At 35.3% G+C, this 12060-nt stretch overlaps 1 protein-coding gene across 2 annotated transcripts in view; it reads right to left on the reverse strand.

Moving 5' to 3' along the window:
* Nucleotides 1-12060, reverse strand: part of PIK3CA (phosphatidylinositol-4,5-bisphosphate 3-kinase catalytic subunit alpha) — a 91859-nt gene that overhangs the window by 8122 nt on the left and 71677 nt on the right. For both annotated transcript variants that reach the window (XM_066347898.1, XM_066347899.1), the window contains 8 exons: nt 9755-9879; nt 8713-8794; nt 7846-8010; nt 7515-7618; nt 5579-5750; nt 1676-1782; nt 913-1034; nt 27-105 (listed from right to left, as the gene is read on the reverse strand). In XM_066347898.1, the coding sequence (XP_066203995.1) occupies nt 27-105; nt 913-1034; nt 1676-1782; nt 5579-5750; nt 7515-7618; nt 7846-8010; nt 8713-8794; nt 9755-9879 (956 nt within the window). The remainder of the gene's footprint in view (nt 1-26; nt 106-912; nt 1035-1675; nt 1783-5578; nt 5751-7514; nt 7619-7845; nt 8011-8712; nt 8795-9754; nt 9880-12060) is intronic.

Raw genomic sequence — 12060 nt, forward strand, 5'->3', positions numbered from 1 at the left:
GATAACTTTCCTTATTGGTTACCTACCGAAGATCAAGACCTTGATTTTGCCAGATATTTTCCATAATGCGGATAATCTGAAGTGTTAACATATCTTGCCGTAAATCTGAAATTCAAATAATATGTACCAGCGCTTAATGCCATAAATGCAAATTGGGCAGCATGTCATCACATTGTTTTCAAATGATGAATAGTATATTTACTCTTCAAAACAATCTATAAGAAAGCAATATTTTGATTCTTTAACCCATTTCTAAAGTATTTGCATAAACTCATCTATATAATGATGCAGAATAAGCTATTTCACAAAAATTTTAAATTAAAATATTTAAATTACTTATTTTCTGAATTCTTAAATTTGAATGTTTATATTAAAATATTGGGTTAAAAGAATTCAGAATTCAGCGCTGACATATCGTTTCCTAATGGAAACCTATCAACAGTCCTCGCACTGCTCTCCCACAGCCTCTTCTCCAAGTAATTAGGATCTTCTTCTCTATCAATTTCTTAGCAGACTCCACCTTTCCTTGGTACCACGGTTAGAATTTGATTTTTATAATTCTTTGTTTCTCACCTCTCTTTTCCCTGATAGACTGTAAGCTTTAAGAAGGCAGGGGTTCTGTTCTGTTTATTCTTACAACCTCATCATCTATCACATCAAAAATTTATGGAATAAATGAATGTCCTCACCACTAAACAAATGACAGAAACTCATTTCAGGCCTTTTGACTCCAAATCAGTACTTCTTTTCAATAATTATGCACACATATTCTAAGGGTTAAGACATCTTAATATTATATATTTTAACCACATGCATAAATAGCTTTCAACAGTCTTCATGGTTCATAAATATCCTGTATATAAAAAGATAGCTAAATTCATGCATCATAAGTTCATTAATACTCTTCCTTACCATCCCCATTTTTAAAGATGATCTCATTGTTCTGAAAGAGTAACTCTGACATGATGTCTGGGTTCTCCCAATTCAACCACAGTGGCCTTTTTGCAGAGGACATAATTCGACACTCTTCAAGCCTTTAAAATAGTTAAAAACTTTACTAGGCACCTTAGCTTTGTTATTCTTTTACTCTCAGATTAATTTAAAATTACACACATAGTATAGCTTTCTGAAGTGTTATAAAAATTTAAAACTTTCTACTCAATTTTATTTATGAATTCATTTCTAAGAGATTATAAAGAGAAAATAAATATTAAGCTAAAAATTTATTATATAATAGCATATGAATTTTCAACACATACAGGATCATGAAATTAGTTTTATAGATACTATACTTCTTATCTTATGATACCAGAGATCCTAGCCCTAGAGTGTTTTAAACTCTATTATTAAAGTAGTAAAACTTATTCTGAATAAAGCAGTTCTGAACTTAAGAAAATTTTACAAGTCTTACTTTGCAGAGCAGGAGAATAGGAGAGGGAAGTATATACAGGGTGTGGCAAAAGGAGGTTTACGGTTGTTCATGTGGCAAATAATAATAAAAAATGAGACAAGAATCAACTTGGTAATTTGTGTACTCACAACTGCAAACCTCCTTTTGCCACACCCTGCATAATTGATCATTAATTATAATAGATATTTTGACTTTTTTCAAGATGTTTTCCAAAGAGGGTACTTATTTCAATATATCAATATAACTGCCAATAAAGCACTTTACCTGAGATTTCCTAACTGATGAGCAGGATTTAGAGGAGACAGAAAGCCCTGTAGAGCATCCATGAAATCTGGTCGCCGCATCTGCTCAACTAAAAATTTCATTTGTACCTGATAAATTAGCACAATCATGGTTAGAGATTGATCTCATAAAAGGGAAAACTAATCACTAATCTTTTTTACGCACTGTAACGTCCGTCTTTGAACCTATATGTTGGATTGGCAGCATCCTAGTTATAAGAGTTTCTATAAGCTGTAACACAGAGCAGCACAACTCAGGCAGAGAGGCAAGAGCGGCAGCAGGGTGCACCTTCCTGAGAGCAGAACTCTGCACGACAACAGAGGCAGTTTTGGCTCTAGAACAGGGTGTGGTCAACAACTGCAAATCAGCGGCTAGCGTTCATAAATTGAATTGTACCGATTATAGCCATGCCCATTCATTTAGACATTGGCTGCTTTCACTACCTGGCTTTTTTTTTTTAATCACTTTTTTTAATTTAATTTTTTTTAAAAATTTTATTTATTTATTTATTCATTTTACAGAGGAGAGAGAGAAGGGGGGAGGAGTAGGAAGCATCAACTCCCATATGTGCCTTGACCAGACAAGTGCAGGATTTTGAACCGGCGAACTCAGCATTCCAGGTCAATGCTTTATCCACTGTGCCACCACAGGTCAGGTACTACCTGGCCTTTTTTTTTTTGTATTTTTCCGAAGCCAGAAACGGGGAGGCAGTCAGACAGACTCCCGCATGCGCCCGACTGGGATCCACCCAGCACGCCCACCAGGGAGCAATGCTCTGCCCATCTTGGGGCGTTGCTCTACCGCAATCAGAGCCATTCTAGCACCTGAGGCAGAGGCCACAGAGCCATCCTCAGAGCCCGGGCAAACTTTGCTCCAATGGAGCCTCGGCTGCGGGAGGGGAAAAGAGAGACAGAGAGGAAGGAGAGGGGGAGGGGTGGAGAAGCAGATGGGCGCTTCTCCTGTGTGCCCTGGCTGGGAATTGAACCCGGGACTCCTGCACGCCAGGCCGACGCTCTACCACTGAGCCAACCAGCCAGGGCTACCTGGCCTTTTAAGAAAAAGTTTGCTGACCCATTATTGTAGAGTAAAAGTTATGGAGACATCATGTTATCTTAGCTTAATAATCTTATCTTATGCTTTAAAATTTTTTTTAATTTACTGATTTTCGAGACAGAGAGAAACACTGATTTGCTATTCTACTCACTTATGCATTCATTGGTTGATTCTTGTATGTTCCCTGACCAGGGATCGAGCCTGCAACCTTGGCATATTGGGATGATGCTCTAACAAACTGAGCTACCTGGCCAGAGCCTTAATAACCTTACTTTAGAGCTTTTCAGAAAACATCATATTCACTCTTTCTGTTGAGTAGAAAAGGTCAAGTGAGGCTAAAATGAATTGTTGGGAAAAGGACTTGTAAAAACATTTGTTACACTGAGTCTCACACTATACTCAGGTTCTAGCATATAGAGACAAACATTCCCTTTATTTTTATTTATTTATTCATTTATTTATTTAATTCTAAGCGAGAGGAAGGGAGATAGAGAGACAGACTCTGCAGGCACCCCAACTGGGATCCACCCAGCAACCCCGGTCTGGGGCTGATGCTCAAATCAATTGAGCTATCCTAAGTGCTCGCAGCTGATGCTCAAACCAACCGAGCCACTGGCTGCAGGATGGGGAGAGAGAGAGAAGGGGGAGAGGGAGCTGGAGAGATGTAGACAGTCACTCTCATGTGTGCCCTGACTGGGGATCGAACCTGGGACACTTACACACTAGGCTGATGCTCCACCCACTGAGCTAAGAGGCCAGGGCCAAACATTCCTTTGAAATCAATTCCAATCAGAGCCCCGGCTGCTGACGCATCATGCAATAGTGCATTTTATTTTAGAAAACCTCTATCTACTGAAGGTTTAAAATGTGAGTGGGGACCTAAGAATTCATAATAAATCATCACTGACTAAAGCAGCTCTTGATCATGTAAAAGCATTTCTTTTTCTATGACTATCATCCCTAATGTTAGCACAGTGCTTCCTACACTTTCACATTGTTATGATAAAACACAAAACCACACAAAGTAACTGATTTTGGTCCTATAACTGCATTTCTTTTATCATTTGAGTTTCATAGAAGAAAAAAATTTTTTGTCTGTATGTTTTAAATAAATTTTTCTTTTTAAATTACTATTGACATACAATAAATACTATATTTATTTCATGTGTACAACCCAGTGATGTTTATAGAACTCACGAAAAGATCACCCTGATAAATCTAGTACCCATCTGACACCATACATAGTTATTACTGTATGGTGACTATATTCCCTATAGTGTATTGTACACCCCATGACTACTCTGTAACTACCAATCTGTACTTCTTAATGCCTTCACCATTTCACCCAGCCCTCCACCCCCTCCCATCTGGCAACCACCAAAATGTTCTCTGTGTCTATGAGTCTGTTTCTGTTCTGTTTGTTCATTTATTTTGTTGGTTTTTTTTAGATTCCATAAATCCTATGACTGAATTTTTGGTTCTGTATCACAATACTATTTAAGCCAATAGTAATCTGAGTAATGAATTTCATGTTCCTAATTAATCCACTATATCATATCCAATCTATTCTATAAAATTCCAGCTTAGAAGAAATGGCTATATTTACAAATTTAACCAATATCTAGTTTCTTTTTTCTTACCTTGTTTAGAATATAACTAAAATAAACTTTCTTCTTTCACAGCAGTCTACTCTCATCTTGCTCACAGTTCCAGCACCAGAAACAGTACAACTATTTTCTAATAATGTATATTTAAACTGTAATAAAGTAAACTCAGAGGCATTTAGATTAAAACAGTAACTTTCTTTTTTTCCCAAACAATATTAATGAAGATGTTGGAAAATTTAATTCAGTAGTGCTAATTTACATTCTCTGGGCCTTGGGGAATCACTTAGAAACTGGGATTTTTTTCCATTTCACTAGAGATGAGGTATAATTCCACTTTTTTTTTTAAAAGATTTTATTTATTCATTTTAGAGAAGGGGGGAGAGAGAAGAGAGGGCGGAGCAGGAAGCATCAACTCCCATATGTGCCTTGACTGGGCAAACCCAGGGTTTCGAACCGGCGACCTCAGCGTTCCAGGTCGACGCTTTATCCACTGCGCCACCACAAGTCAGGCTAATTCCACTTTTTACTACAAAATATGGTGGATTAAATAAAGGATAAGTAGGAAAACATCATTAAAAATCTTCACATTTCATATTTCACAATAACACAAAGCTAGACTGCAGATGACTAGAGCATGTGACATAGTCACTGAGTGACTAAGAGTCCATTTTAAATTTAGAAATGTAAAAGCTAATTTCTATCTGCTCATTTTCAGGGTCATTACTTAAAAGATAATAAACGATTCAGAGTAGGAAAAATTATTTTTAAAAGTTAGTATTATCTGCAAGAGAGAGAGAGAAAGAAGAAAGAACTAATATTTATTGGGCACTTCCCATGTTCTAGGGACAGTGACAGGCGCTCTGCATCTCTTATATAATTTGATTCTCACAACAACTCATGAAGAAAGTATTATTTCCATTTTACAGATGAGTAAAATAATCTCAAAGCCTAAATAATGTGTCTAGCATTACAGAGCTGAGATCCAGTGGAAATGGATCCCAGTCCTAGTATGCTTCCTTCTAAGACCCATGATCTGCATATATAGTGACGGGCAAAAGTAGGTTTACAGTTGTTGAGTACACAAATAATATTTATTTCTTATTGTATTGTTTATCTGAATTCCATATGAACAACTGTAAACCTACTTTTGCCCACTCATGCTATCGGGCTCTCAACCCTGCTCCTCTGCAATAAGGAGTCTCAAAGTCAAACTAGAGTCACGTACCTTTTGAGTTTCATCCTTCTTCTCTTGTTTGAGAATGTCAGTTAAGTTAATGAGCTTTTCCATCGCTTCCACTTGCCTGTTCAGGTGCTTCAAATACATCCCACATGCACGACAGTAGGACTCCAAAAGCAGGCCAAACCTCTGACTGACTGTCTTATTGTGCATCTCAGATCTAGAGGAACAGTGCAGGATTTTAAAAAAAGGACCATATATATACATTTAAAAGAGTATATATATCATTTTAAGAAAATAAAAGAACCCACTTTCTAAATCCAGTAAATGTTATAATCATATTAACAATAAAATGATTTAAAACCTATCATTAGAAGCAAAACAATCAAGGGTTTCAGATAGGTCAATGTTAATTTAATGAAGTAGACTTCACTTTATTTAAAAATTTTTTAAAATAATTTTTTATTGATTGATTTTAGAAAGAAAGGGAGGGAAAGAGAGAGAGAGAAACATTAATTTGTTGTTCCATTTTATGCATTCACTGGTTGATTCTAGTATGTGCCCTGACCGGAAATGAAACCCACAACCTTGGCATTGGGATGACACTTTAACCGACTGAGCTTGGCCAGGGCTTCAACTATTTTTTATTAAACTATCTCAGCACAAGATATATAAACATGAAAAAGGGGAAAGTAGGCCCCAAAATAAAAGAATGACCAGGAGGGCGTTATGAACTCAGTGAACACTATTTGGCTCTGTGGGCATACATGTTCCTTTTCTATACTGTCTCGAATTTTAAGTTTTTTTAACCCAACTTTTAGGTTATACTTTTAACTTACTTTAACATTTAAAAAATAATGTTAAAACTTGAATTTGATTGAGCTATAATAAAATAATCTACCATGTTTTAAAAAAATATAATTACAACTGTTTCTAAATTTAGAAAAAATGTATGGTTTATCATCCCTAACTTCGAGTATGAGATATATCTTTATATCAAATATTATTCTGCAAAATATTTTTTATTCTTAGTCTGTTTTCTAGTAAGAAACTTGAGATTTTTATCATCATTCTTCTGAATTCCAAGGTAAGATATTTTTTTCTTTTAGGATTTTTTTTTAAGTGAGAGGCAGAGAGGCTCCTGCATGCACCCTCAACTGAGATCCACTGGGCAAGCCCTTTATAGGGCGACACTCTGCCCATCTGTGGTAGCTGCTCCGTTGCTCGGCAATTAAGCTATTTCAACACTTGCGGCGAAGCCATGGAGCTGAGCCTCAGCACCCAGGGCCAACTTGCTTGAACCATCTGAGCTGTGACTGCAGGAGGGGAAGAGAGAGAGAGAAAGAAGGGGATGGGGAGGGTTGGAGAAGCAGATGGTCACCTCTCCTGTGTGCCCTGACCCCTGACCAGGAAGCCCCAGGACTTCCACATGTGGGGCGGATGCTTTATTGCTGAGCCAACTGGCGAAGGCTCTTTTAGGATTTTTTAAAGACTTTATTCATTTTTAGAGGGGTGGGGGAGAGAGAGAGAAAGAGAAGGGAGGAGAAGCAAGAAGCATCAACTCCCATATGTGCCTTGATTAGGCAAGCTAGGATTTTGAATTGGCGACCTTAGCATTCCACAGGTCGACACTTTTATCCACTGCGCCACCACAGGTCAGGCAGGATTTTTTAATCTATACATACAATGAAACCTAATACACCATTAATGAACATTAATCCAGAAAATGTAACTTTGCTTAGAGTGGAATCAAAATATTTAAAAATATTTCAGCTCTCATTCCTGTAGAAAATTCAGTTTTGAATTTTACTGCTCATTTAATGTTAAAGAGAAAAGGTTAAGGGGAAACTCATCATTGGTACAATATACTTTCAGTATGGAAAACTCTTCCACATAAAAACTATAGTATATAAGTATACATACTTATACATATAGTAAGTAATATATATGTATTTGAAGAATTTAATAAAATAATTTGACTTACTTTAAATGCCAAAAGAAAAAGTGCCCAATCCTTTGATTAGTCAGTGCTTTTTTGAGTAAAAACCTCACAAGCAGGTTATCCAAATACTGTTCATATTTTAGGACCTATGTGTTTAAAATCAAACAAACAAACATAAAAACAACTTTACATCAATCATGGTCAATTTTTGCATGGTTGGATTTAAAGGCAATTTTTTAGAAAGAAAGTAGATAATTTTACTGGTAACAAAACTGGTTTTTCAAAATGCATAAAACTAGTTAATACACTGTAGGTTTTGGAAGTTGCATGTATTTAGAATAAAATATTATTTTTCTGTTTTAAATTATTTTACCTGTACTAGCTGAATTAGGTACTGAGAAAGTTTGTCATCTGTTAAAAATTTTTCCAAGCATCGAACTGCAAAACCTCGAACCATAGGATCTGGGTAGTTGCAGTCCAGAAGCTCCATAGCTTGTTCGGGTTTGATTGGAGGCCAATCTTTTACCAAGCAGTACATCTGTGAATGAGAGAGACCGCGAGTCCCATTTATAAAGCAAAGAGAGTTGTGAAGGAACCCTCTAGAACAGGAGTCCCCAAACTTTTTACACAGGGGGCCAGTTCACTGTCCCTCAGACCGTTGGAGGGCTGAACTATAAAAACAACTATGAACAAATCCCTATGCACACTGCACATATCTTATTTTAAAGTAAAAAAACAAAACGGGAACAAATACAATAATTAAAATAAAGAACAAATAAATTTCAATCAACCCACTGACCAGTATTTCAATGGGAACTATGGGCCTGCTTTTGGCTAATGAGACGGTCAATGTGCTCCTCTCACTGACCACCAATGAAAGAGGTGCCCCTTCCGGAAGTACAGCGGGGGCTGGATAAATGGCCTCAGGGGGCCGCATGCGGCCCGCGGAGCGGGCCGTAGTTTGGGGACCCCTGCTCTAGAACATTGTCTTAATTTCTTAATTTAAAATTTGTTTTGATAAAAGCCCCCCTTTATGAATTCAGTGCTTAAAATGTTCAGTTCTAGTTAACTTTATTTCAGTAGAAGTAGTGTGAATGGTATTTTTCTCTACTATATGACCATTATTAATTTAAAACAGTCCATTTCATCTTGTACTTACGCAGACTTTCCGAGAGAAAATAATTTGACCAATGTACCTGTTCCATGCAAAAGTACTCAGTAATCTCAAACATGCATTTACCTGAGCTACTTCATCTCTGGAATTCCATTTAACAGACAGAAGCAATTTGGGTAGAATTTCAGGGATAGTTACACAATAGTGTCTGTGTGGAAAAGATAAAATAAAAAACATTCTTGCATGTTATTCAAAAGGCCTACATGCCTAAATTTTCAACAATGCAATCTTTAAAAAGTTCCAAACACTTTTAAAACTCTTTCCCATTACTATCCTTTCTTAAAATCAAAAGAAATCAGTGTTTAACATTTTGTTGCACATATATTTACTGCTCACAAAAATTAGGGAATATTTTATTGCTTCATGTTCATTTTGAAATATCCCCTAATTTTTGTGAGCAGTATATATGTATATATACACACACATATACTTATACACATATATACTTAAATATAGTTATAATGGTAAGGAAGGCAAAAGAAAAATCCAAATGTAATACAAGTACTTAGGAAAAATTATGAATTTATTTGATAACACTCATTATATAGCTTCTTTTAATCACCCACTTAAGCAACTTGAACCACAAGAAGTGTCACCACTTCTGTGGTCACTGAAAGAATTTACATTTTAATGAACTTTGTGCTTTATTTAAATAAAAGTGCCACTTACCAAGTAGTAGGATAGATAATCTCTTCATAAGTAAAAATAAGGCATTGATGACTACTTCTGAGGAAGTGTAAGAAAGAAAGGAAAATGGAGGGAACTCCTAAAAATAAAATATCTAGACCAACTAAATTGATCTAAAATTACAGGATACTTTTTTTGGTTCTTCAATTTTATTAAAGAAAAATGAAAACCAAATCCTAAAATAAGTCTTAGCTTAGAATTTTAAATAACGCCTTCAGCGTGCAAAGTTAGTACCAATGTAGCATGATTTTCTCGAAATATTGATCAATATCTAGAGTTTAAAAAGGGATAATGCTTATCATAAGGTCATGTAAATTATGCCTTATTTACTTTAATAGGGTTGGGAGAAAAATGGCAAATCAGCCCAAGTCAATTCTTTTCTTCTGTAACATAAAAAGAAACAGAGTCTCTTAACACTTACCTGTGGCTCCACAGAAAATCCTTCTCCTGTTCAGTGATTTCAGATAGAGGATCTCGGGTACAAATTGCTCGGAGCTGTTCTTTATCATTTTCCCTTAATTCGTTGTCTCTAGCTAGTCTGTTACTCTGTAAAATAAAGTAATACCTTATATAATTTTCTTTGCCATATTTTTTTCACTTGGGATTCACAAGTGATCTACAAGAAAAAAAAACAACTGTCAATAAACTTTACATTTCACATTAACTGTTGTGAAATAGTTTACTATTCTCATTTCAAGACTTTATTTTCAGGGATAGGGAAGAATCAAATTGAGACAGTATTTATAGAACAAATCCAATGATTTATTTGGTCGACATGACTACCAACCACAGAACAGTAACTGCCCAAATTAGTCAGGGTCAAGACGATTAGAATACTAGGTGGCAGTAGTGAATAATTTACTTCCTATGCTTATGAGGACCCGTTTTAGTATTCTACCTAATCTGCTAATGTTTCTGGAATAAGAGAATATGAAATAGTAAAATAATAAAATTAAAATGTAAATTCTTTCATAATATTTGACTACATCCTTATAATCACTCTGAGGCTTTTAAATTTAAAAAGAAAAATAAGTAAGGGAAAAAAGGAGAAGAAATATCCCCATTAAAACCATGAACATTGTGTGTTTGGAAACTACAAAAAAAATCGCATCTTTTGGTATAATTCCAAAATTCCACAAGGAATGTATTTACTTCTTTTAAATAATGAATAATTATTAATACATATTAAAGTGTTATAAAAAACAATTATACATCCCTGAGAATGGGTTATATATATATTTATGGCTAAAAATGAAAGCAAACATCCATGCAAACCTGAGTCCAGGTTTCTTTATATGTAAACATTGTTAATTTATCTAACAGCATCAAGAAATATTCATTCAACACATATTTACTCAAACATGTTCAGTGTGCCTTGTCTTGCTCTTACTGTTGTGGGTCTTAAAATTATAAAAGAACCTATACTAACTGGGCCTCCAATATAGTGGAAATTAAATGACCATATAAGAAAAATACTGGAGAGTTGACTTAAATACTCTGGGTGATATAACAGCAAAGGACTGAGGGACTACCTTAGACTGGGTGTTCAGAAATGGCCTCTAAGAAGGTAATTATTTCATTTGTGACCCAAATGACAAGAAAGAACCATCTACACTAAGATCAGGAAAAAACTATTGCAAATGCAGGGGACAATGAAAGTGCCTTAAGGAGAGAATGAGCCTGGTGGCGAGGAAGGAGGTGAGGGGCCGGAGCCCAGGAGATGAGGGAGGAGAGGAGGTCATGTTCACAGCATGTAACGTTTGCAGGTCAGGCTAAAAAGTTTCAATTCTATTTTTAGTGAAAGTTATTTAAACAATGAATGTTTAAATCATTAAACAATGATTTGATTTATGGTTAATAAAGATTATTCTGGGTGCTCTGTAGATGGAGGGAGATCAGTCAGGAGGCTGCTGAAATAGTTCAGGTAAGAGATAATAAAATACATGCTTCACCCTCGATTCACCAGGAAAAGCAGTCATTATCATTTACAATCTGAGTCCATGGACCCTTCTTCTTTTTAGTTCTTTTATATTATTTACTTGTTTTTATTTGTTTATATTTTTAATATAGGGTAATGTAGAGAAGAGTAAAGTGAGGTAAAAAACAATTATATGACATCTTGATAAAAATTTAAATATCATAAAACCAATGTTATAATGCAAAATAAGTAACATCCCTTGAATGCAACTGATTGCTTGCTCATCAACTGTCATGCATGAGCCTGGAACATATCTACCTTGTAAATTCTGAGTTCAGGTTTTACATATATTATCTAACAGATTCTACATTATCATTACTTTTGTTTCTTCTCATACTTGAATGTCAAAATGCAGTATTTCTGAAAACTTTGATGCCTCATAATTTTGTTAGAGAATGGCCATCTATTTTGCTTCACATTTGTAACATTTCTATTTTTACACTTACAGATACCAATCAGAATAGTGAATCCAAGGTGTTATTAAATTTTGACATCATCTTTTTCCTTCCAGTTACAGGTATAACTAATTAGATAGGGATATGGACACGTCATGGGGATGCTTATCAGTATTTCAACCCCAATTTAAAACTAAGGAATAGTTTAGTTATAACAGAATGGTTAAGATGCTCAATACTTATTAAAAAGTGACATTATATTATTTAGACTCCTTCAGCCTGTTTCCTTGTTGGTAAAATAAGGATTATAACAGAAACTACCTTCAAAGAAACTGCTTTTAAGACAAAATGAGA

This window comes from Saccopteryx leptura, chromosome 8, assembly GCF_036850995.1.
Source record: "Saccopteryx leptura isolate mSacLep1 chromosome 8, mSacLep1_pri_phased_curated, whole genome shotgun sequence".
In the NCBI taxonomy this organism is placed as follows: Eukaryota; Metazoa; Chordata; class Mammalia; order Chiroptera; family Emballonuridae; genus Saccopteryx; species Saccopteryx leptura.